This window comes from Pelodiscus sinensis, chromosome 5 (genome assembly GCF_049634645.1).
Source record: "Pelodiscus sinensis isolate JC-2024 chromosome 5, ASM4963464v1, whole genome shotgun sequence".
In the NCBI taxonomy this organism is placed as follows: domain Eukaryota; kingdom Metazoa; phylum Chordata; order Testudines; family Trionychidae; genus Pelodiscus; species Pelodiscus sinensis.
In genome coordinates, this window is record NC_134715.1 from 19048523 (window position 1) to 19073891 (window position 25369).

General features: G+C 43.2%; 1 protein-coding gene across 8 annotated transcripts in view; it reads left to right on the plus strand.

Annotated features, from left to right (window-relative positions):
• Nucleotides 1-25369, plus strand: part of SMARCAD1 (SNF2 related chromatin remodeling ATPase with DExD box 1) — a 91854-nt gene that overhangs the window by 53616 nt on the left and 12869 nt on the right. For 7 of the 8 annotated variants that reach the window (XM_075929606.1, XM_075929610.1, XM_075929608.1 and 4 more), the window contains 7 exons: nucleotides 9860-10062; nucleotides 13262-13352; nucleotides 16405-16504; nucleotides 19649-19708; nucleotides 19899-19974; nucleotides 21917-22052; nucleotides 23149-23286. In XM_075929606.1, the coding sequence (XP_075785721.1) occupies nucleotides 9860-10062; nucleotides 13262-13352; nucleotides 16405-16504; nucleotides 19649-19708; nucleotides 19899-19974; nucleotides 21917-22052; nucleotides 23149-23286 (804 nt within the window). Of the gene's footprint in view, nucleotides 1-4824; nucleotides 7991-9859; nucleotides 10063-13261; nucleotides 13353-16404; nucleotides 16505-19648; nucleotides 19709-19898; nucleotides 19975-21916; nucleotides 22053-23148; nucleotides 23287-25369 lie in introns of those variants that run through there. The other variant, XM_006111956.4, reaches the window with a different exon arrangement.

Sequence of the window (25369 nt, forward strand, 5' to 3'; positions counted from 1 at the left end):
TGGGGAGAAGGAAGAAAAATGGAGGGGAGGAAATAAAAAGAGACAGTGAGTAGTAGTTATGCTTTAGAGGGGTAGCCAAGTTAGTCTGTAACAAGAAAGACTTAAACAACAAATAGTCTAGTAGCACCTTTAAAGACTAAATAGTTACAAGAGGCTGATAAGAACCCTTAGCACTTGAAAAGGAAGATGACCAACACCAGATTCTACACAGGCATCAAGAACTATTAGCACTTTCATTGTTTGGTTGGTTGATAATGTGTGAGCATCCAATATCATGCATACCATTTGCATGAGAATTAGACCTGTGAATGAAGTTAAGTTCCAATATTTCTCTGTGTATTTGGGTTGTGGAATGGGTCTAAAACAAAACAGCAACTTAGAGATCCATTAATGAGTGTATAGGAAGATTAAAGTGTTCTCCAGCAGGTTCTGTGCGTTGCCTTTTCAGATATCTGATTTGTGTCCACTAATTCTTTCCTGTAGAGATTGTCCAGTTTGGCCAATATACACTGGTGGTGCATTGCTGGCATTTGATGGCATAGATCACATTAGTGGATGTGCAGTTAAATGAGCCTTTGATTTGGTGGCTAATGTCATTGGGTTCAGTGATGAAATCGCTGGTGTAGACGTGTGTGCAGAGTTGGCACCGGGGCCGATTGCAGGGGTGGGTTCCTGGATGATTGATGGAGGTGTGTTGCGTGGTTACTGGAAAGAATTTGTTTGAGGCGGGGGGGTTGTCTGTAAGCGAGTATTGGCCTTTCCCCCAAGGCATCTGAGAGTGAGGGGTCATTTTCTAGGATAGGTTGTAGATTGTTGATAATGCGTTGGAGAGGTTTATGTTGAGGACTGTAGGTAATAACCAGAGGAATTCTGATGTTTTCTCTTCTGGGTCTGTCTTGAAATAGTTCATGTTTGGGTACTTTTTTGGCTCTGTTGATCTGTTGTTGTTTTTTTTCACTTCACCACGTGGGTATTTCAGTTTTAAGAATGGTGTATATATAGATCCTGTAAGTGTTTGTGTGTCTCTGTGGGATTGGAGCTTAGGGCTTGGCTGTATACAGTAGTTTGGGAAATGTGTCTGGGATGGAAGCTAGAGGCATGTCGGTAGGTTTTTGGTATAGGATGGTGGACATTTGTCCATCATTTAATAGTACTGTAGTGTCAAGGAAGTGGATTTTTCACTGATCCAGGCTGAGGTTGATGGAAGTTGTTGAAATCCCTGTGAAATTCTTCAAGGATTTCTTTCCCATGAGTCCATATGACAAAGACATCATCAGTGTAGCATAAGTAGAGTGAGGGTTTTAGGGGGTGAGAGCTGAGGAAACGTTCAAGGTCAGCCATAAAGATGTTGGCATATTGTGGTGCCATGCAGGTGCCCATGGCTGTGCCACTAACATGAAGATAAAAATTGTCTCCAAATCGGAAGTAGTTATGGGTGAAGACAAAGTTGTAGAGCTCTGTAACCAGGTGTGCAGTTCTATCATCGGGCATGGTGTTCCTGGTAGCCTGTAATCTGTCTTCATATGGAATGTTGGTGTAAAGAGCTTCTATGGTGGCCACGTTGGTATTTTCAGATAGATTACTGACCTTTTGTAGTTTCCTCAGGAAGTCGGTGGTGTCTCAAAGATAGCTAGGGTTGCTGGTGGTGTAGGGTCTTAGGAGAGAGTCAGTGTAGCCAGATAGTCCTGTTGTAAATGTGCCAATGCTTGAAATGATGGGCCATCTGGGATTTCCAGGTTTTGTGTATCTTGGTTAGCAGATAGAAGACTACTGATTAGGGGGGGTGTTAGTGTAAATTTGGTCCTGAGCAGCATCAGGGAGCCTCATGAGCTGTTTCAGGGTTTTTTGGTATTCTTTAGTGGGATCACAGGAGAGAGGCTTGGAGAATTTGGTGTTGGTGAGTTGTCTGGTCGCCTCCTGTTCATAATCTATTCTGTTCATGATGATTACAGCACCACCTTTGTTAGCCTCTTCGATTATGATGTTAGAATTGTTTTTGAGGCCGTGTATAGCATTGCATTCAGCGTGGCTGAAGTTATATGTTGTTGTTTGCTGACAATGTCAGCTCAAGCATGTTTGCAGAAGCAGTCGATGTAGAAATCAAGATTCTCGTTATGACCATTAGTAAGGGTCCACATAGAAGCCTTCCTCTTGTGGGATTGCTGGGGGGGAACAGCAAAGTCAGTGTGTTGTATATCTGTGTGTTGGAAATATTCCTTTAGGCAGAGACGGCAAAAATAGGCTTCCAGATCCCCACAGGACTGAATCATATTCATGTAGATGGTGAGGCAGAAGGAGAGTCTTCGAGGTAGGACAGATTCCTCTGCTGGGCTGAGAGAATGGTTGGATAGGTTGACAGTGTTGCTATGTGAGTTGAAAATATTGGGAATGAGAGATTCAGAAGTGTGTAGGAGTTTGGATAGTTTTTTGTCCTTTTTCTTCTGAAGGGAGATGAAGTGATCCTTGTAGGTGATTTGTTGAATTTTAGTAAAGTCTGGAAAAGATGGAGTGAGTGTGTGTGTGTGTGTGTGTGTGTGTGTGTGTGTGTGTGTGTGTGTGTGTGTGTGATGGTAGTTTCTATTGTTGAGAGCTCCTCCTTGATTTTCTTCTGCTTCTTGTATAGAATGCTGACAAGGTGGTTCCTGAGTTTCTTGGTAAGAGTGTGGCAAAATCTCTGGCTGTAGTCTGGGATACGTGGATTTTTCACCCTTAGTGTCTTAGGTCTGATGTGCGTCTGTTTGCACTTGGAAAGGAAGATGATGTCTATTTGCAAGTTTCTTTGTCTAGTTGATGGATTTCCTCTCCATATGGCTGAACGCAGTGCCTTCATGTTCAAAAGCTTTAGAGGGGTAGCCGAGTTAGTCTGTAACAGGAAAAACTTAACCCCCTCCCCCCCAAGTAATCTAGTAGCACCTTAAAGACTAATAAAACATGAGCTTTTGTGGGCACAACCTACTTTTTCAGATGACCAGAATGTTGGAAGGAGGAGTGGTCATCTGAAAAAGTGGGCTGTGCCCACAAAAGCTCATGATACCATCTATGTGATTTGTTAGTCTTTAAGGTGTTACTAGACTATTTGTTGTTTAAGTTTTTCCTGTTACAGACTAACTCAGCTACCACTATGAAGCTTTCATATATTTGTGTTAGTTTCTAAGGTGCTACAGGACCATTGTCGTGTTTAAAGTTTTTTCTAGCTCAGAGTTACTTCTCTGGTAGGACAGACTTGTGCTCTGATGTTGGAAGCAGGCATTACTGAAGCACTCAGAACACTGACATCCATAGTTCTTGCCAAAACAAAAATGTCCCCCTTGTGTCAAGGGGCACTCTTCTCTTTGCTGCTCCCTAAGGCTTCTGCTTGGGAGGTATAGGATCATACAGACAAATGGGCCACTCCTTTTCTGTAAGCTTCATGCCTTTCTTTGAACTGCAGGGAGGTGAATGCTGACTGCAGTAGATAAGTGAGTTAGGAAATAAGGAACCTGTTGGGAGCTGTGCCATCACTGCAGGGTAAGGAGGCTGTCCCTGGCACCTGGTCAAGAGACATTCATGGGAAAACCCTTCCCCAGTGGCACCTAATCTCTTGCTATTCCCATAAATATTGTTTGACTCTGTGGAGACCCTCCACCCAATTCCTTTGCACCCTACAAAGCAACCAAAAATAGTACTGGCTTCCCAATGGAGGGTAAATAGATCTTTTGGGGGAAAAGCATAGGCTGGGACTTGAGTTCCAAGTACTGGCGCTGTTCAAATGCATGTTCCCTATAGGTGATCAGAGGAGTAGCCAGGCTCATGACTCAAGTGAGGAAATGCTAGGAGAAAAGTGAAAATTAGTCTAGTTTTAGATAGGGATGCTATGGACTAGTGGACTATCCGATAAGCAAATGTTTATCGGAAAGTCAACAGGATAGTCAGCTAGTTGCTCCCATTTCCCCCCCACCCCTTTGCTGCCTCTATCAGAGACAGCAAGAGATGGCGAAGAGGGGAGTACTTCAAAGTGGCAGCACCACATGGAGCCCAGGGTCAGCTAGGGAGTCCCCAGCTGATTCCAGGCCCCAAACCACTTTGAAATGCCATGCAGAGCCTTTGAAATTGGCAGTGCTGCACTAAGCCCAAGATCAGCTGCGGAGTTTCCAGCTGATCCTGGGCTCCAAGTGGTGCTGCCACTTTGAAATGCTGCACGGAGCCTGGGGTCAGCTGGTGAATCCGCAGCAGAACCCAGGCTTAGTGGGGTGCTGCTGCTTTGAAATGTCAGATGGAGCCAGGGATCAGCTAGGGACTCCCCAGATAACCCTGGGCCCTGTGCGGGATGCTAACTTGGAAATGTACAAGAGTCCCCAGCGGGGGCTCTTGTGAATTTCAAAGCAGAAGCGCCCACGTGGAGTGCAGAGTCAGAGGGACTTCCTGCTGGCCCTGGGCTCCACGCAGTGTTCGAACTTTGAAATGCACAAGAGCCCCCACTGGAACTCTTGTACATTTTAAAGGCAGAACGCGGAAGTGCCTATCAACTAGTCGAGTAGTCAGTGGAAATTCTGTCGACTACTCGGCTAATAAATTAATCACAAGGTAACATCCCTAGTTTTAGATTTGAGACAAAACCAAAATTAAAGGTTACATTTGGAGAATGTTAGCTATGTAGTAAATTGTCGTCGTCATTGTGTAATTTTTTTAAATTCTGCTTGGGAAAACCTGAGTATATTACCCCAATTTTATATCATTTTCTGAAGACCAGTGTTTCTTAAACTTTTTAAGACTGAGGAACACCAAACAATATTTTTTTTTATTTTTGCTGAGCCCCCCCCCCCCCCCCAAAAAAGGAAGCTTGCTCCTTTTAAGGACAGCCATTTGAACACTGTTCTCTCCATGTATGGTGACCATATTTTCTGAACCAAAATTAGGGACACATTACCTACACCTCCTGACCTTTGTTGACTATGCCTCTGACTCTCGGGGTCAAGATGGACACATGACCAGAAGTAAAAGTAACCCCCTCTAAGAACTTTTCCCACCATCCTCCTACCTCCACCGAACCCTCTGGTCCTGGTCTCTTCTCTGCACGTGTCTGTCCTTCTGCTTCATCCCCAGAATCCCCTGGCACCTGCACCTTCCCTTACCCCTGCATGCTCCTGCTGCTTCCTCCTTCCCTCACTGCCCCTTCCCCCTTGCCCTCTTTCTCCCTCATGCCCATCCTCCTCACCACCCTCTGCCCCAGTTCCCTCTCATGCCCCTCTGTGCCCTCACATATGACTCACTCCATCCCTGTCTTCCTCATGCCCACTCCTCCTTTCAACCCGTCTCCCAGCACCTCTCCCTCCCCTTGCTTCCTCTTGCCCCAATGCCCTTCCCCTCTCCTCTCCCAGCATCACCCTGTCCCCTCCACCTTCCCACCCACTGACACCTCTCTTCCCTCCTCCTGCCCTTTTCCTCACTGTCTCCACTTGGTCCCCTGGCGTTTGTCTCTCCTCCATCCTGTCCCTTGGTTCCTTCCCTTTTCTCCTGCCCTGCCCCTCAGCACAAGTCTCTTCCTCTCCCACCCTCCTTCCCCCTAGTCCTCTCCGAGCCCATCTCCCACCTTTTGCCTTCCACTTTGTGGGGCTGGCGTCTGTGGTCAGGCCCCAGAAGTCCCTGCAGTCCTGGCCCCAGCTACTTCCAAGGCAGGACCACTTGCCGGGCCTGGATCTGGGCTGCCCACGGTGCTAATGTTAGTCCCGCATTCCAGTCCCCGCACCAGCTTTGGCTCCCATTAGGAGCGTGGAGGGGGGAAGCCCCCACCTTCCCAGATCTGGCTTGCAGAGTGCGGCAGAGCGAGCAGGTCCATGCACTGCTGCTCCCACAGCGGGATGGGAAGGGACGGAGGGAGAAAGGGCTGTGCACAGTGCGCACTGGCAGAGCCCAAACGTACCCGGCTCTGCAGCGCTCCAGCTGAGCTCTGTGCGGTCTCTGCCAGGACTCTGGTGGCAGCTTCCAGGAGTGGCTCACTGGCTCCAACCAGTGCCTCTCTCCCTCCGGCAGCAGTGGCGGCCACATGTGGCTGGAGAAGGTCGGGCTGGCAGCACACGGCAGAAGCAGTCCCGCAGTGGGAAGGAAGGGCTACGCGGTGGTGGGGGCTTTCTGGTCAGTGGCGCGTGCTGCACTGGAGCTCAGAACTCTGGAAATTGTGTGCCACCAGCAGTGACCCTGGCTGCCCGCACAAAACACCAAGGGAGCCGCTTACGTGCTGGGTGAAAACAGGAAGTTGCTGCTGCGTCATGCTAGTGTTGGGTGTCTTTAAATCCGAGACTGTCCCCGGAAAAAGGGGACATGGTCACCATATCTCTGCGGCACACCAATGTGCTGGAGAACACAGTTTAAGAAACACTGCTGTAAATCATGACACTTATAATTTTTACTTGGGGTAAATAATTCCTGTTAGTTTCAATAAGTAGGGTTAGGAAGAACAAATAGAATAGTGACTAAAAAATGTCCTTAAATTCTGTCAATTTTCATTATATTTTAATATTTAATATTTCTGTGCATTTTTATAGACCGTAGTTAACTTAGTCTCACATCCTGTATAACACAGGCAATAAAACTCTTCCCCAAAGTAATTCCTAGAGTACATTGTTTAGAAAGACCTTCAATCTTGATTTAAAATGGCCAGTTTACTGCCAGCCTGGGTGAATTGTTCCAGAGTTAAAAATGTACATCTTATTTGCAATCTGATTTGTTTGACTTCAACCCTCAGCTTTTGAATGGTATTAAACCTTCCTCTGCTAGATTGGAAAGACCATTAAGTATTTGCTCCCCATGTAGGTACTAATAGACTGTAATCAATCTCTTCGTTAATCTGAATAGTTTGAGTTCTTTCACCCAATCATTGAGCCATGTTTCCTAAAGCTTTAATCATTCTCCTGGCATTTTTCTGAACACAATTTATCAAAATCTTTCTTGAACTGTGGACATGAGAATTGGCTGCAGTATTCTAGCAGAGGTCACATCCATGCTGAATACAGAGGTAAAATAACTTCCCCACTCCTTCTCAAGATTCCCTTGGGAGCTCTTTTTCAGCTAATTATCCACCATGACCTCTAAGTCTTTCTCAGAATCGCTGCTTCCCAGGATGGAATCCCTCATTCTGTAAGTATGGCATACTTTCTTTGTTCCTAAATGAATGCATTATATATTTAGCCATATTAAAATACACATTGTTTTCTTTCACTCCGTTTACCAAGCAATCAGATCATTCTGAATCCGTGACCTGTCCTTTTCATTATTTACCGCTCTCTCAATTTGTGTTACTTTAATGATTTTGTTTTCTCCCTGATCATTGATTAAAAATATTAAATATTTTAAGGCCGAGAACGTAGCCCATGGGATCTCGCAGTAAATATGTTTGTTCTGTGGTGATTCCTTGATTGCACATGCTTTTGGAAACCCATCAGTTGGGTAGTTTTTAATCCATTTGAAGTTTGCCATATTAATTTTATATCGTTTCTATTTTTTTATTTAAATATTGTGGACTACCAAGTCAAGCACCTTCCCGAAGTTCAGGTATATTACGTAAACACTGTTTCTTTTATCAACCAAACTTGTCATCTCCTTTAAAAGTCATTAGTTTGATAAGATCTATTTTCCAGAAATATGTTGTCATTAATTATTTTACCCTCCTTAATAAATTGACAAAACAAGTCCCATATCAGCTGCTATGTTGTTTTTCCTAGAATTCATGTCAGATTAACGAGTGTATAATTACCCTGAACATCCCATTTAGCCTTGTTTAAAAACTAGAGTAGCATTAGCTTTCTTCCATTCTTTTGGAACTTTCCCAGTCTCTTAAGATTTATTGGAAATGTCAATTAAACTTGTGAGCCAGATTGTCTGAAACTCTTTCCTTCCAGCAGATCTGTTCCTCGGTGGTCCATAGAGGCCATAGTGGAAGATGCTGCCCACTTCCTGTAATGTTGGGGCTGATTGAAACTCTTGAATGTAAAACATTATAGCAGAGTAATTCTAAGTATGCATTTTCAATAAATAAGTAATCTTTTTTTGTAATAAAAATAGCACCTGTAGTGCATAAATTGGGATACCTCTAGTTTGGAAGTCATAAAGAAAATGAGGTTCCCAAGCAAATTAATGTAGTGGGCCTATGAAGTTAAAGCATGAAATACTGAAGAGTTGGAGTAGTTTTTAGTATTTGTTTCTCTGGTCTAAGAGGGGCTCTGTCTCTAGTTTTGAATGTATGAAGGATAAGAGGCCAAACCGCTCACATGATACCATAATTCTTACCACTGACACCATTTGTGTAGAGTCTCAAGCTGTTGCAGAACTCAGGGGACGTGAGTTAATTTTGCAAAACAGTACGGGTATTATTGAGAGAGAGCCCCCCCCCAAAAAAAGTCCTTGTTGAAACTGATATTTGGAGTATTCTATTGGCTCCTAACAGGGATGAAAGGAATCTCATCCATCTGAGAGCATTGGCAAAGAAAGTTTACTCTGGCAATGATGTAATAACCTTTGTATGTATTTTTCTTACAAAAATGACTAATACAGCGTTTAGGAAGTGAGACAAAGGCAGGCCAGAGGGCTGCTACAGAATAGAGGAAAGATAGCCCCAAAAGGGTAAAAAAGGCCTGCTAATTAGAGGTGGGTGGTTGCAGGACAGTTAGGAGCAGCTGGCAGGGAGCTGACCCAGCAGTTTGGGGCCAGCTGATTCTATTTCATGCTTGCTGGAGGCCTTTAAAAGCCTCCCCTGTTAGAAGGTGGGGTGGAGCATGAGAGGAGAGAGAGAGAGGCCTATGAAGTACCAATTGTTGTAGAGCTAGAGACAGCAGGGGAAAGGAGTCCCAGGAGGAGTGGCTGGGCTTCCTATTAGGGATGTTCAATATTGTTTATTTTAGTAATCATGTAGCTGCAACAAATTTTTCAGTAACGGCTACACTGTTACTGAAATACTCCCTGGGGGCAGGGCCGGCAGCCAGTGCACTCCCAGCTCCACTTTCGGGGAGCTCCCTACCTCCCTGCGCAGGTGCCTTTGTGGGGTGGCAGGCAGAGCTGCTCTGTGAGGGGAACCAGTTTAAAAATCAGTTCCCCGTGCAGACCAGCTTCCACCTGCTGCCCCATGCTGCTGCTTCTGAATCAGAGGGAGCAGCGCAGGACAGCAGCAGCCCCTGTCCACAGGGGACCTCAGCTCTCTGTGGACAGAGGCAGCTCCAGCATCCCACCTGCTTTCTCTCTCCTCCCCCCCTCCCCCGATACAGAGGCAGCAGAGTGGGCGGGGCAGGCAGCACTGCAGAGCAGGTGCCCTTGGGTAGCTGGCTTTTAAGACAGCTCGGCCCTCCGTCCCTGCTGAACACCAGCTCCTGCCTGCTCCTCCCCCTGCCACCTCTGAGGGAGGCAGCAAGGGCGGGTCAGGCAGCTCCATGGAACTGGCATGCTTAAAGAGCTGGCTTAAAAACCAGCTCCCCATGCATATCAGCTCCCGCCTGTTCTCCTCCTCCCCTCTTTTAAGTCAGCTCCCGCCAAGCACCGGCTCCTGCCCATCCCGTTGCTGCTGCCTCTATAGGAGGCAGTGTGGGGAGGCAGCTCCCGCCTCCCTCTTGCGGCCTCTGATACAGAGGCAGTGGGAGTTGTAGTCATTTGGATTAACTGATAAACCCAGGCTTATCAATTCATTGTTTAAATGGCTATATGCTAACATCCCTACCCCAGAAACCAGCTGCAAACCTGATTCCTGTCAAAGGCGGGGGAAAGCTGCTGGCCCAAACTCTGGTCAGGGAAAGCGGGACCCTTGCCAGAGAAGGATAGAAAACAATATTAAAGCTCCTTGATTGTCATTTTACGTTTTTGTATCATTGTCAGCTTATGTATGTATTTTTTTTAATAGTTTACAAAAATGAGTAAGACAAATGGATTATCAGAAGATATTATATGGAACTGCAAAATATTGCTCAAAGAGAGAGAGGTGGTTCTAAAACTCATGAACAAATGCGAAGACATTTCAAATAAATTGACAAAACAAGTGACCAGAATCACAGAAGATGGAGGATATGGATGGAATATAGAGCAACCTTCCATTCTGAATCAAAGGTCAGCTGAATGCTTTCTGATGTACAGAAGAAAAATTTGGATGCTATCTACATGTGAAGGCAGAGATTTTTTTTCAGAAATATGAGCCTGAGATTAGGTGTTGAAGTTCATATTTAATCACCTAAATAAATGGACTGATTTTTTTTTCAAAATTATTGAACATCCAGCAGCTCGCATTGATTTCAACAGCAACTGCTTTTTGCTCAGAACTTTTCAGGAATCTGTTTCTACTTACGGTAGAGTTGAAAAGTTAAAACAAGGAGTGCTCTGGGACTTTTAAAGCCTATATCCTAATAAATTCCTTTTTAAGATGCCACAGGACCTTGTTATTTTTGCTGAAACAGACTAACATGGCTACCTCTGAGGTTCGGGAACCTATTTTTGATCATTTGACCTAGCATTTTCTTAATGCTTTAAAGGGTACATGCTCTGTGCTATCATAATTCCTCTTCCCCCCAAAAAACTTTTGTGGTAGGGACATAAAAGAAGGTAAAAATGGGAGTTTCTGTTGTTCATGTGTGAGGAAAACTTATGCATAAACTGGTAAACCTAAACATTCTCATGCACTGGATAAAATAAACAAGGCAATGCAATTACATAAGTAAATAAGAGCTTGCTGTGCATATTATGAGTAAAAGGTTTTATTGAAGTGTTATTGAAGAGTTTCAGCAATGGCTTAGTTTTATGCATTACAGGATTGAAATATGTAGATTACCCTGATGTTCAAAATCAGTTACAATTGACTCAGCCTGTCAACTTTCTAAGGCAGATAAAAATAAGTTCTGTGCAATTTGCTGTATGGCTCTTAGATCTTGAGATCTTGTAAACAGGCCTGTAGCTGTTCTGCACAACTTGATGTTTAAACCCATCAAAGAGCCTCTTTTAATCTCAGTGCTGCAAAGCAGCCCACCCCCATAGGAAGCATTTTCAGTAATTTAGCCTAAGGTCTTGTGTGCTCTATATGGTCACCAAAAATCCTATAGGCAGTTTATAATTGAAGCTATGATTTCATAGGTATTTTTAGTAAAAGTAATGGACTGGTCACTGGCAGTAAACAAAACTCAGTGCCTATAACTTGTCCCTGGCTTTTACTAAGAATGCCTCTGATTAAATCGGGGCAGACAGGGGGAGGGGGGAAAGCTGCTTGGGGGGTAGGGCTTGTGGGGCCAGCAGCACCAGCTGCCAGGGTTGTGGACTATGGCTACACTGGCTGGCCAGCCTCTTGGAGACTGCTGCTTGGAGCTGCCAGACCATGACTGCTCTGGCTGACAGGCTAGGGTCTGTTGATGGGGTCCCTGGACCACAGCTGCTCCAGCCTTCTGTCCAAGGGCCCCTACCTCGGGCTCCCAAAGCAGTGGCTGTCAACCTAAGCCACAGAGCCAACTACTTGGCCAGCCCTGGAGTCATTTCCACTGTCCCCGCTGCAGACGTCTCAGCGGTCATAGAAACTCACAGAATCCATGACTTCTCTGACCTCTGTCGCAAATAGATTTAAAAAAAAAAATTCCCATGAGACAACAGAGTGATTTAATCACATCATTTTGTGTCACCCTGCCCCAGCTTTGGGGTTTCTTGCTAGTTTCCAGCTCCCCTGCAGGAGGGCCAGGGGCAGCGGCAGTAGCCACCTTTGGCCCCCAGGTCCGGGGTTGCGACCCAGCGGGGAACCGCTGCTGCTTCCTGCCCTGTGCTCCAGCCTCATACTCCCCCCCACCCCCACCAAGATTAGAGCGCCAGTGCCGGCTTCCTGTAGGGGCAGGGAAGAGAAAGCCCCGAGGCTCCGCGTCAGATCTGGCTTTCGGGGAATTGTGTGCACTGCTGTGGGGAGATGAGCCGCCAGAGCACTTTGCTCTAACAATCCACATGCACTCACCGGACACCAGTTCTCTTCTCTCCTGGGCTGGCCAGACACCCAGCCCATTCCTGACCCCCTTCCCACGTAAGACACCCTGCCCCTTCCCCCACCCCCCTCCATCCCCAGACTCCTTCTGTCCTTTCCTCTGCTCCTACCCCCTCACCCTGGCCATACACCCTGCCTCCAGCCTGCTCCTGACCTCTCTCCCCAGGTAGACACACTACCCCTTCCCACCTGGCCAGACACCATGCCCCCAGCGTACTCCTGCAGACACCTTCTGGACAGACACCCTGCCCAGTGAGGGTCCAGCCTCCATTTGGCCACAATGTCCTGTCCATGGCCCCAGTCCTGAGGCGGTCCCCATGGTCCAGCCCCTATTTGGTCACAGGAAGGGCTGGTGGCAGCCCCCCTCCTGCTGCGGTATGGGTGGGAGGGGAGGCTATGATCCAGCTGTAGCGGACAGATGGCAGGTTGCTGAGCATAGTGAGCAGGGGGCACAGCCCCCTAGTAGTTATAAACTTGGGATGGATAGTATACTCTTGTGATTAAAAAGTAACTATTTTGTTGAAATGTTTTGGTTATGTTATTAAATAAAAATAGTCATGAGCTATCACTTCAACAGGTGGGTCAGAGCTGCAAAATGGGTTATCATTCTTTATTACATGGAGGGGGGAAAAAAAGAAGAATCTCTCAAGTTCAGTTTTTACTTGTTAAAATAAGTTTTCTGAAGACAGTCACTGTACAAGAGACTGCTAATAAGTTTTTTGCTCTACCAGTAGGTGCGGTTGCATCACAATTCTATGCTAGAACTAAATGTGGAGTTTTTTTATGAAACTTTTAAATAACTGTTCCATGTTTGAGGGGTAGCTGTGTTAGTCTGTATCTGAAAAAAGCAATGAGGAGTCATAACATATTTATTAGGGCATAAGTTTTTGTTCTATGTTTGATAAGTGAACATGGAAAATGTGGGTGGCCCAATGTGCTGAATAACATGAGGTGGACTAAGGTCTATGTCAATCAATGATTAAAAAACAGACAAAATATAAATGATGTAAGGAAAATGATGTAGTTGCATTCTTTTTAAATAATGATTCAAATGTATAAGGGATTCAAACAACTTAAATGTTAAAACTAACTTGCTTTGTTTGTAATCATGGGATGGAGTGACTTTCAGGACTCCTAAAAGTGAATTCTGGGCTCCCAAGTGGGCCTCAAGTGAAATTAAAGGTAGGAAACATTACAGTAACCTGTTAGGATGAGAATTGTAGACAGTTATTATTTTTGTGATAATCTTTTATATGGAAACAATCAGAAGGGACTAAAATTGTAAATATTCTGTTTCTTCAGTATGGAACTAAAGCCATATCAGAAGATAGGTTTGAACTGGCTAGCACTACTGCATAAACATGGATTAAACGGTATTTTAGCTGACGAAATGGTAAGTAGAAAATTGAATATTTAAGAAATTTTAAAAAACTCATTTGACCTACTGTTATCTCAATAGTTAATATATTATGCTTAAACTATATATATATATCCTGTAGCCACAAATTAGTGACTTGATGTTAATTGGGTTGAAAAACTTGACTAGTTGGAAAATCACTTTAACAATATTGCTTGGAATTTTTCCCTTAAATTGTGAGTCGTTTTAGCAGCAACTAGTGAAATATTGCTCACAAATTCTCAGTAAACAGTGTCTCAATACAAAGTGTATTCTGAGGGATTTACCATTAGTATCTTTTGTAAGTCAGAAGTAGAAATATGATTGACAACTTCAATCATACTGTATTGTAAAATTAATTTTTATTTGCAAACCACAAGTTCTTTTATTTCGCCTAGGGTTACCAAAATTGCAATCTCTCTTAATCAGAGAAGGGCTTAAATTTCTAAACTCTGGATAATTTGAGATTAGATGATGGTTTTGGGTAGTCAAAGCCACTCACATGGCAAAAAACTTTTCTTGGAACAAGTGCACGTTTTCTTCTGTGGTAACATCGTACATTTCAAGTGTCTTGTACCAGATTGTAATTTAACCTATAAGAAAACTTTCAAATTCTCTTCACCACTTATAAAATAGCCAGAAGATTGTGAGAAAGATAATCTAATAGAGACCCTCCCCTGTATTTGGCTGTAAGGGGTGAACTCTCTTCTCCCTGGTGGGCTTTGAAATGGTTGTGAGAATAGGTTATTGATTGCTGGGTTCTTACTTGGCTGTCATCTGTAATTCTGACACTCTGATGATTAAATTTACAGCAAGTGGTATGATTGGTGCTATTGCCGTGGATATTTAATTGGGACTGAAATAATCCTTGATTGCCACGTACTTCACCCTGTGCTTGACATTAATATAGTGGTTCTCAACGTGTTTCAGTCCATGGACCACCAGGCCAATCAAAAAATGTTAGTGGACCACCTCCTTTTTGAGACATGATAAAAAAGAGCAGACAACGAACATTTTGGTTTGAAATTTATTTGTTACTAACATATTTTTGGATTCTCTTCTCACTGACAAGCTTTTCAGTGTTTGGAGTAGTACTTGATAATGCACAACAAATATCACTTTCGACTGCAAGCCGATTCCTCTGTTTGGACTTAACGTGCAACAAACACGAAAATCCAGTCTCACACATAAGTTGATGCAAATGGCAAAAGAAACCTGACTGCGCGTGCTGGCAGATTTGAGTAACTCCCAGTCACGCTGGCCCAAAATTTCTCTATGGTAGACTGCTGGTACTCATCTTGAGCTGCAAAATCATTTTTCAGATCCAAGAATTCCTCCTGCAGATCCTCTGGAACACTATTAACATCTGTTGTAAATGGATTCCTGAAGAAAAATAATCCATCCCTTATCCTGTCCACCTCTGGAAAGTAGCATTGGAATTCATCTCGTAACTTGCATAAATGATCAAGAATTTGCGTCCGAATGGCTTCCTTTTCCCCGAGCATGGCATTCACATATGGAAATTGAACCAAACTATTGCCTTCCACTCTTACGATCCAGAGTTCCACTTTGTCAAGAAAAGCCTTGATGATGCTTTAGTGAGAGAACAGATTTGCACCTTTCTCTTGCAGCTGAAGATTGTTTGTTCAAGATTCTAAAAATATTGACAAGATATGCAAGTTCTAAATTTGACTGCGTCAGCACATTTCGGAATTCCTCTTTCCCTTGAGCCTGGAGAAATAAATCCAACTCCTCTCTCAATTGAAAAACTCTGTTGAGTATGTTATCTCAACAGAGATCGATATATCATTGTTTCCTTTCTTCTTCCTCGCCAAGAACAAGCAACACCATCTCTTTTGCACAGGGGAGCACAAGTTGCTCTATAGTGGTGTGAGGCTTCTTGGCCTGTGTAACTTTGTATGCAACAAAGTTGGAAGCGTGTACTGCATTGCTTGTCTTATTGTAGAATGCACTTGTTGAGTCGAGGCGCTGCCATTTCAGACCTGATAACTGCTGCTCAAAATAATCTTCATCCTTTTGCAACAAGTTGGGGTGACAGCCAGATTCATTGAGTCATTCCCCAAGACTTTGAAACAAATAACTTGTGGCAAATCCACGCCTTCTTTTTCTTCACAAGTGAAGCCGAATTTGATGATGTCCTCCGAATACTTGTGCTTGACGTTTCTTCCTGTCGTTTCCATTATAAACAGCACATGTAGCACAGGACAAACGACACAGCAACCGCTCAGCATGACGGCGGCAGCGACACTGACACTCAGAGCCTCAGAAGGAAGTTACTGGTAACGCAACGCGGTTGCATCCTAGGTGACACTATGGATGACGCGCTGTATGCTTGTGAACATGGCAAAAAACAGCCTAACAGCGGCACCTGGTCACGCCATGTGGCTTTGGACAAAGTTCCTTTGGACCACCAAAAAAGTCACCATGGACCACCAGTGGTCCATGGACCACCAGTTGAGAACCACAGTACTAATACATCTGTGTATGTGGCAAATAGAGTATTAAGTATTTTAAATGGAAAACATAAAAAGACAGTATAGTAAAATCTGCTTGAAAACCTACTCCTACTGCGAGGAGCTTTCTGTCAAATTTCTCTTCAGAATCCTAGTTTGTGTCACCCTTGACATAAAAACCTGGAATACTTATCACAAAGGCAGACTTTTTTGTATAGGACATGCAAAGGAATACTTTGTTTTCCAAATAATGATCTGCAGAACAGTTCCACAGGCTGTGGGTAGTCAAGGGAGGGGAGGGGAAGAGTATAAATTAACATTTAAACTAAAATGAGAACATTTGATAAGAGTAAATGAAAAAACACGTCAATCTGTCATGAGGAAGGGTTAGGAGGAAAAGAGTAATAGGATGGTCACTCTCATATTGAAGTTAGTTCCTAGAAGTATATTGCCTAAATATAGGTGATAAATCCTAATATTTTTTTATTTGTTACACTTTTCCTCTGGACATGTGTAAAATTTCTTTCTTTTACAATGACTGTATTAATTTTAGAGTAAACCATGTTTCTTCCTAGGGTTTAGGAAAAACAATACAAGCTATTGCATTCCTAGCATATCTCTACGAAGAGGGTGATAAAGGTCCTCATTTAATTGTTGTGCCAGCTTCAACTTTAGGTAAGCTAAGGGTTTGACAAGTATTGGTAATAAAACAATCCTTATTCACTAATAAAAAGATTTAGCAGATTGAAGCTTTAAGATCACACTTTTTATATGAAATCTTTACTTCGGAGGTAAGTTGATATTTCTTTATGATAATGTTGAGCTTTGTAAGGGTATGTCTGCACTGCAGTTACACTCGCAGGTGGCTTGTGCTAGCTTACTTGGGCTTGCAGGGCTCAAGCTGCAGGGATGTATAATTTAGAGCATAGACCTCTAGTTTGGGCTGCAGCCTGAGCTCTTGAACCCTCACATCTCACAGGGCCCTAGAGTCTAGATTCCAGACCAAGTTCAGGATTGCTACACTACAAAACAGCACCTCAGTCTGAGCTATGAGCCCAAGTCAGCTGGAATGGGTCTGCTGTGAGTGTCTAATAGACATACTCTCAATGGTTGAAACTAAAGCTGTTAAACCGTATTGATATTTATTTCTTTTAAAACACTCCTGCATTGAAATTACAGGTTGTAAGCAGACACAAAACTAATAATTTTGAAAACTAAAATTGTATATCTGTTTCACTAAATGCAGTTGTTAGTGTGTTAATTTTACTCTACCTTTGCTAGATTCAGGTCTTTTAGCACAGGATAAGATTGCTATACTTGGTGTTTTATTTCTTAGTTTAGGGCCAGATTTCATTTTTTAAAATATTACCAGATCATAGAATCCCTCACATAAGTATGCCAGATCCCTAAAAATGACACACTGTGCTGCTCTGCCAAGCTCCCTTTTTCTTTATTATTAAACTTGCTTGCTATTTTCCTCCGTTTTATAAAGAACATAAAATTTCCCTTACTGTAAAACAAGTTTGTGGAATTTAACAACTTTTTTGCTTTGACTCATAGAATTTATTATTTAAAAACTTCCTAGTGATTGCTTAAATAGAAGCATTTATAAATTATGTTTTAACTGCTCGTTTAAATTTACGGTGATGTAGTTGTGCTCGTCTCATCTGTATAGCAAAAACATTTGTCTTTCAACAGCAGAAATTGGCCAGTAAAAGATATTCCCTCAATCACCTTGTGTCCCTGTTTTAATTTAAACCCTTACACTTGTCTAAAATATTTAAATGTGGCTTTTAAAATACAATTTATTCCATCTATTCTAGTAATTAAAAGGATACCTTTTTTAACACTTGAAAGATGTACAGTTGTAAGATCTTTCTTCGTTTTTCAAGTCATTTTTAAAGACTTGTGGCAGTTTTCAGATTAATACTCTATAGATTGTAGTCCTTAGTCAAAAGAAAAAAGATTCAGTATGTGGAGTGCAAGAGCAAGAGACCTATAGCTGTTCTGTCAGGATGTTCCAATTCTGTTCTGAAGGTTGCACTTCTAGGGGACTTAGTTCAGTCTCTGTGCCCATTCGGTCCTTAAGCTTGTTTGCATACACACAAGTTGTGATTGACTTGGGCATGTCACAAACAATGTTCCCTCTAATTTTTTCTGTTCATGTGTGGAATACATTTTGTTATGTGCAAATATGCGCCACCAGTAGAAACACAAAACCTAGCTGTGGGTGCTCTGCTAATAAGCTGGGCAGTATTTGAATTTCTCTTGAGTGGTCGCTCAAGCTCACAGTTTACAGGGAACACTGGTCACAAACAACTACAGATGTCAGATTGACTCAGTAAAATGGTCAGCAACAACTTTTGATTATTATACACTTCAATGTAGATGTGAGAGAATTTCTATCCCTTTTCTAATTCTGCATCTAGTTTTGTTATGAGGCACTTATAAATAAAGGTCTCTCTAAATATTTAAAGAAATAAATGTCCATTTAGCCCAGAATCTGAATATTCCACACTGTGTAGTTGAACTTTTAACTAATACTATTTCAGTAGGGGGCTGTGCCCCTTCTCGCTACACTCACCGACCCCCCCCCCCCCTTCACAAGGGGTAGGCAACCCTGACTCCCCCCCAGCCACTGCAGCTGCACCTGCCTTATCCCCTTCGCCCTCCCTTGACGTGCCAGCCCAGGCTCCTCCCTCTGCCCGCCAGCTTGGGTCCCATCTCCCTCCCCTTCACCCCCTGCTAGTCAGCCCAGGTCTGTTCTCTCCCCCCCATTCCCGCCCGCCTCCTTCTCCGCCAGCCAGGAGGCTGTCTCACCCCTCCCCCCCCCCCCCGCCGCCGCACCAGCCCGGGCCCCTTCTCTCCTGCCCCACCCCCTACTATGGCCTAACCCTAACCCCAATGGCTGGGCCGTGGCATGTGCTAGGCTCGGCTCTAACCCTGGCAGCCAGAGCAGGTTGGGCCATGGTGCATGCCAGGCCTGTCTCTTCACATGGCCACCAGAGAGGCGGGGCTGGCAGTGAGTTGGGCTTGGTTTCAGGGATGGGGCCTTGGGTGAAAGGGGCGTGATTGGGAGCAGGGCTTTAACCTCCCATGCCTACCCCCTAGCCTGTGGGATGCAGGTTAGTGTGATACCGTCACTTTGTCATCCCACAGGGGAAAAAATTATATATAGAAAGAGTGGGAGGCAGGGTGGAGAGAGGGAGAGGATGAAATTAACTGGTGGAGGCTGGAGCAGCTCACAGAAGATAGAGGGCTGCTCTAGCCCAGCAGGCTCGCCACAGGCAGGGGGCGCTCCAATCTCACTGAAGCAGCGTCTGCCTTTGGCCCAGCATGACTGGACTGGAGCGATGCTATCCCATCCCCCTATCCCCAGTGCCTGCCCCTTTCTAAGTAGTTAACTGATTAAATGGGATTTTACATCCCTGTTTTATATCAGACACCATGATGATAATGAGCAGGAAAAGAGTCTCCTTAAATTTATGTCAAAAAAGTGAGCTGTACAGGAGTAAGGAAAATCCTCTTTAGAAATGTTTACATGAATTAGATAGATAAATTGATCTTTTCTCAATCCTAAAGCTCTTGTGTATTAGCTTCTAGTGAACATGGGAAATCTTTAGCATCTTTGTCAGCCATTTTTAATATTGCAAGTTTTTATAACACTGAAGTTGACAAATCAGTGTCAGATTTTTGCATCAGTATAATTTTATTTTATTTTTAACTGCATTTTGGTCTAGTGCTGAAGAAGGCTAAGGTGTTACAATCTGTGTGTGGTGTTATATGATTTGTATATTGCTTTCTATTAATCTTTTACAGATAACTGGATAAGAGAGGTTAATCTGTGGTGTCCTGCTCTTGATGTCCTTTTTTATTATGGTAAGAAATCTATTAGTCTTCAAAATACAAAAGAAAAACATGAGTTTGAAAGCCGATGATGTGATAGGCTGCACATGCAACATAATAAAACATAAAATAGACATTGAACAGAGTTCAAGATGATAGTTTTAAATGCAGATAGTTTATGGAAAGAAAATGTTTTACTAATGTATTTTTTTTCTTCCTGTAGGATCCCAAGAGGATCGGAAGCAACTTAGAATTGACATTAATAATAAAGTTGTTCATTTCAATGTGATTGTGACCACGTAAGTACTGTAATTGAAGGAAACCAGTAAATGAAATTAAAATGCTGCTTTACGGACCTCTAGTGGTATTAGAGCATCATTGACTTCTTGAAGATCAAATCATATTTCAGTTCTCAAACAAAAAGGAGCTGAATTGGGTCAGCAGAGTCATGTCAGTTGATTTTTTTTATTATTATTATTTTAGTCTTACTGTTCAAATGGCTAATGTCAAAGCTTAGCACCTTTTTTGTGGTGGATATGTAAAGCTGCTCTGACGCACGGCATGGTACTGGTAGAAGCTTCTACTACTTTCTCTGTTCTTAAGCTAATACAGAGGGAAGAGTTTAGAATACAATCAAGAGCTGTGAGGGCTACACCAGGAATGCCACCATCACTAGTAGCTCAAGATAGGGGAGAAGCTCATAAACTTTGACTATTGTGATGTTGGATATCAACATAATAGAATACTGTAATATGTTGTTGTCTTATGGTGACTAACCATAAAAGGAAGTTAAGGGTACTGGAAGCAATATATCAGAGATGTTATCTTATATTGAAAACAGCTGACGGGTAGTTGAATGAGGAATGCTTTGTAGGAGTATGTTGCTGTATATGCTACCATTTAGATTTGACTGTTATGGATAATTTCCACTGAAAATACAAAAGGCCCAGGAATTTTTATTCTTGGGAAAGTGTTCAACTACTCTGAGTGATATCCTACTTGTTTGGAAGCTAGACATTTCAAGCTGAAGATTTTACTTAATAACACCAGCATTGCATTCTTCTGTACTTTGCCAATGTCAAGTTAGGTTCTGTAACAACAACAACAACAAATGGTAACTGTGTCCTAAAGTCACCAGTACCATTGTGTCCCAAAGTCCTTTGTGTACCCCTTGGAAAGAGATGCTATAGATGCTCCAAATACAAAGCACAAATGATGTAAAAAGCCCACAGTAGGTTTTACACCTAAATTAAAAAATTATGGCTTATGTGCCTCTCAAGCTCCTGCTCTGTGCAGAAATGTGCCCCCAAATTGTAAAATCAAACAAGAATATGTTTTGTCTTCAATATTTTTACACTAAACTTTCCATTAATTATATTTTGATCTCATAAGTTTTGTTTTTTATCCTTTTTTCATTTTTTGTTTGACTCTGTCATTGACTTCGCTTCGTACTTTCAGATTTTTAGCTAGTTAGTTTTTCCTTTTTTTTAAAGCTAAATCTCCTTTGACTCCCATTGTCCTTCATTCTTCCTATGTGATTCCTTTCCCTATTACACTCCCACTTCTTCTACCTCAGAAGGCACCTGTCAGTTACTTACCTTAGGAATGAAGAGTTAAAGGTGAGGCCTACTCACCAGACATAAGGATTGATTAAGTGGTACAGAGCAGAGGTTCTGATTGTAGAAAGGACCATGGGGCCATCTTCTAGCTAGATAGAGGAATATATCAATGCAAGACCAGTTGTCCCTAGTGATGTTGGAGATGGGAAGGAATCAATAAATCATTTTGAATTAGTTCAGCTACTAGAATCTGTGTCCTTTTAAATGCATATTTAAAACTTAACAAACACATGCTCAGTAATTTGTAAATATTCATAGCTGTCTCCAAAAAAACTTTTTAAAGTCTTGCAACATTCTCAGTGAAGAGTATTGAGTTTAAAACTTCAGAAATGTTTGTTATAGCTCTGCTTTTAACAATAAGAGATAAAAATGAACAATGTAATATGACTTTTTGGAGTCAAAGAATGTGTTAGTTTCACCCTCACAGAATTCTGATGTCTATATCTATAATTGTCAGCCCCAAATTGTTGTGGTTAGTCTCTCTTAAAAATACTGGACATTATCATTTTGTTTATATGTCTTTTATATCCTACTTTTAGGGCTTATAATTTACTGAGTTTAAATTACAGTACACATATTGTTAAAGTATTAAGCATTCACTTATTATGTATTCCTCTGACAGGTATAACTCTGCAATTAGCAGTCCAGATGACCGTAGTCTGTTTCGCCGGCTGAAACTTAACTATGCAATCTTTGATGAAGGTCACATGTTGAAGAACATGGGTTCTGTACGCTATCAGCATCTAATGACAATTAATGTAAGAGATAGTTTAGAAAAGTCCTACCCTCCATTTTCTCCTCAGGGACCTGATGAAATTTTGGGCTGAAACAAAAAATAAAATTCTTTATGTAGGTTGTTGCGTGTAACAAATTTAGGAACATGACTGCATGCAATCAAGTGCCAGTCTGGAACTAGAACTGATTCTTTCTTTGGCAATTATAAATAGAGATTTATTTCCAAATTATATATAAAACATTTTATTCTTACAGGGTCTCTCTAAGGTAGCAATTACATTTTAGAATGTTGCTCAATCTCAAGGTATTACATTGAAATATAAATTGTCTAAAATGCAATAACCATCAGTTCTCAAACGTGTAGGAAAAACAACTATGCCAAAATGATAGGGAAGCGGACTCTGGTATGGAGCCAAGAATGAGGAGCTTGGAATGCAGGAGGGTGCTCTAGGCTGAGGCAGGGGGTTGGTGTGCAAGAGAGCTTGTGGGTGCTAGCAGGGCTTACCAGGGCTCCCAGGAAGTAGCAGTCAGGTCCTGCAGCTACTAGGCAGAGGTGCAGCCAGCCAATGGGAGCTGTGGAGCCAGCACTCCAGCAGAGGCAGTGCACAGAGCCTCTCTGGTAATCCATGAACCTAGGGGCCGGAGGAACCTGGCGTCCGTTTCTGGGAGCCACGTAGAACCAGAATGAGTATTTCAGGCACCCCCTTTCAGCAATCATCTTGAAAAGAAGTAAGGTATACAGCAAATCTCATGAGGTAGATTTCCAATTTAACTCTTTCAAAAAAGTCCTGTCTACCCAGTGTTTGTTGCAGAAACAGCAAAATGTGGCTGTAAAAAAGATAATCTGTTCAGAAGACTTGAGACCTCTGTTAGTAAGCTATGCCAGGGTGAAAACTTCCATGCACAGTCAAGTTTGTTTATTTGATGCTTATTGTGGGCATGAAATATACAGTTGAAAAAATTGATAGAACTGAATGTTAAATTCCTGTCTTCTATGACTGTTTCAGCAGAAAAAAGTTGCCTACCAACTGTTTAGTAGGAAAATGTTAATTCCTCTGGTACTCATTTCATGTTATTTTTCTAGCTAATATTTGTGACTTTTTCATATTGGGCAAATAGGCGAAGAATCGTCTGCTGCTAACAGGAACTCCAGTTCAAAATAACCTGTTGGAATTAATGTCTCTATTGAATTTTGTCATGCCACATATGTTCAGTGGTAGCACCAGTGAAATACGGAGAATGTTCTCTTCAAAAACAGTAAGCAATAATACACTTTTTTATTTCTAAAGCATACTTCCATTGCTGACATGCTCCTTTTCTTACAAGGCTTGCTTTATTTATGAACCTATTATGAGCGCTTGCTACATCCTTGGAAACATCACCGCCATACAACATCTCACCAGATGGGTGACACTGTATTAAATCTTGGTGTCCCAAAATTCTTGTAATTTTTGGTCATTCTTTGAGTGATTGCTCATACATTCCAATAGGTGTGTCCACGCAGGCACGATTATCAGAGTTTTTTTCGCTTAGTGGTACCTATCAGGTCCACTGTGGAGCCCCCTGGCATGGTGCCATATCCCCCACACTCTGTTTCCTCTGACCACTAGTGATGATTGTTGGAGCTTCTTTGTGCTCTTGTTTTGCAAGTGCGTTCTTGGTATCTGTCGTTAATTTGTCGTTCACAGTTTACAGTTCATAGCGGCGTAGTTAGTTAGTCTGTGGGTGTGCCCCCCACACCCAGTTTACAGCTTGCCTGAGCAGGGCATGCTGCAGTCACAGGGATTCAAATCTTGTGAGAGCTCTGGAAAACATATGCCCAGGAGCAGTCAGCACTTTTTCTGCCTCAGGTGCCTTCGAGAGGGCCATCAAACAGATACAGATGCTTTTTGTGAGAGCTTTTGGCCTCAAACTGAGGGGCAATGTTGATCTAAGGTATGCAACTCCAGCTACAAGAATACCATACCTGGAGTCAGCATACCTTAGGTCAAGTTGCTGCACAGACTTCACTGCGGGGCAGGTTGAGGGTACAGTGGGAGTAATTCTCCCATCTACTTCTCTCATGCTTCTTGTATACCGGAATCGACAAGAGAGCCATGAACAGCAAATTTAACAGGGTTTTCACTAGACCCTCTAAATTGGCCACTCAGAGGATCAATCAACACTGTGCCAATCTCTCGGTAAGTATAGGCAAGCCCTAAAAAAGAGTGGGACCATCGCCTGAAGCTTATAGAGGCAGCTCTCTGCCCTCAGTCTATGCCAGAGTTGGCACCAACTTCAGTGGCGAGCAGATTGGTGTGGGACTCCTCAGTGTTCCATAAATGCAACTCGAGGGAATACCGGCCTCACTGCTTGCCACAGGCAAGTTTGAGCACCTGGCACCATTCCAATTCCTCATTTTAAGCATCCTCAAAAGGACCCTAGTAAGGTGCGCTACAAATCAGGACCTCCAAAGGTAGGGAAGCAAGTCCTGGCACCATTGACTCCAGCTCTGCTGAGGGGTTTGTCAAGTTTTGTGCTGGTTGTCTCCCCTGACACGAAGGAATTGAAGGAGAAGTTGGACTTGCCCTCCACACCTGACACATTGGAGAGTACCACAGATCTTATCACCATGATGGCGCAGTCCCTGGCCTAGAAGATGTAAGCACCAACATGGACGTGTTTCACCTGTTCTGGTCACACCACCTCTTGCACACCTTTCCACCCTTCCCCCTCATACACAAGGTCCTTCTCAAGGTCCAACAGGAGAAGGCATCCCTCATTCTGGTGACCGCAGCATGGCCCATGCAGCACTGGTTCACTATACTACTGAACTTGTTAGTGGAAGGGCCATTGACATTGCCTCTACTCCTAGATTTCATCACCCAGGACCATGGTCACTTCCAGCACCCCAACCTGAAATCCCTCCGCCTCATGGGGTGGAAACTCTGTGGTTGACTTGAGCAGCAGTGCTTGGACCCAATCCATGAAGTTGTCTTGGGTTAGCTACAAGCCCTCTACTTGGCTCAGCAGGGTGTCCACCCAGAGCAAGCTCCTCTTTCTGCAATTCTAGACTACCTCCTCCATCTAAAGCACCAGGGCTTGGTCATCTTGTCCATCAGGCTCCACCATCTCAACATTTCACTGAGGGGGATGGTGGTAGATGCATCTTGGGAAACCCCTGGGTGGGGTGGTTTCTCAAGTGTCTAGACAGATTGTAAACCCAGGTCCAAGACCCTGTTCCCCAGTGAGACCAGAACCTGGTCCTCTAAGCTTATTGGATCCCATTTGAGCCCCTAGTGACCTGCCACTTACCCTACTTCTCCTGGACGGTAGCCTTCCTGGTGGCCGTGACCTCAGC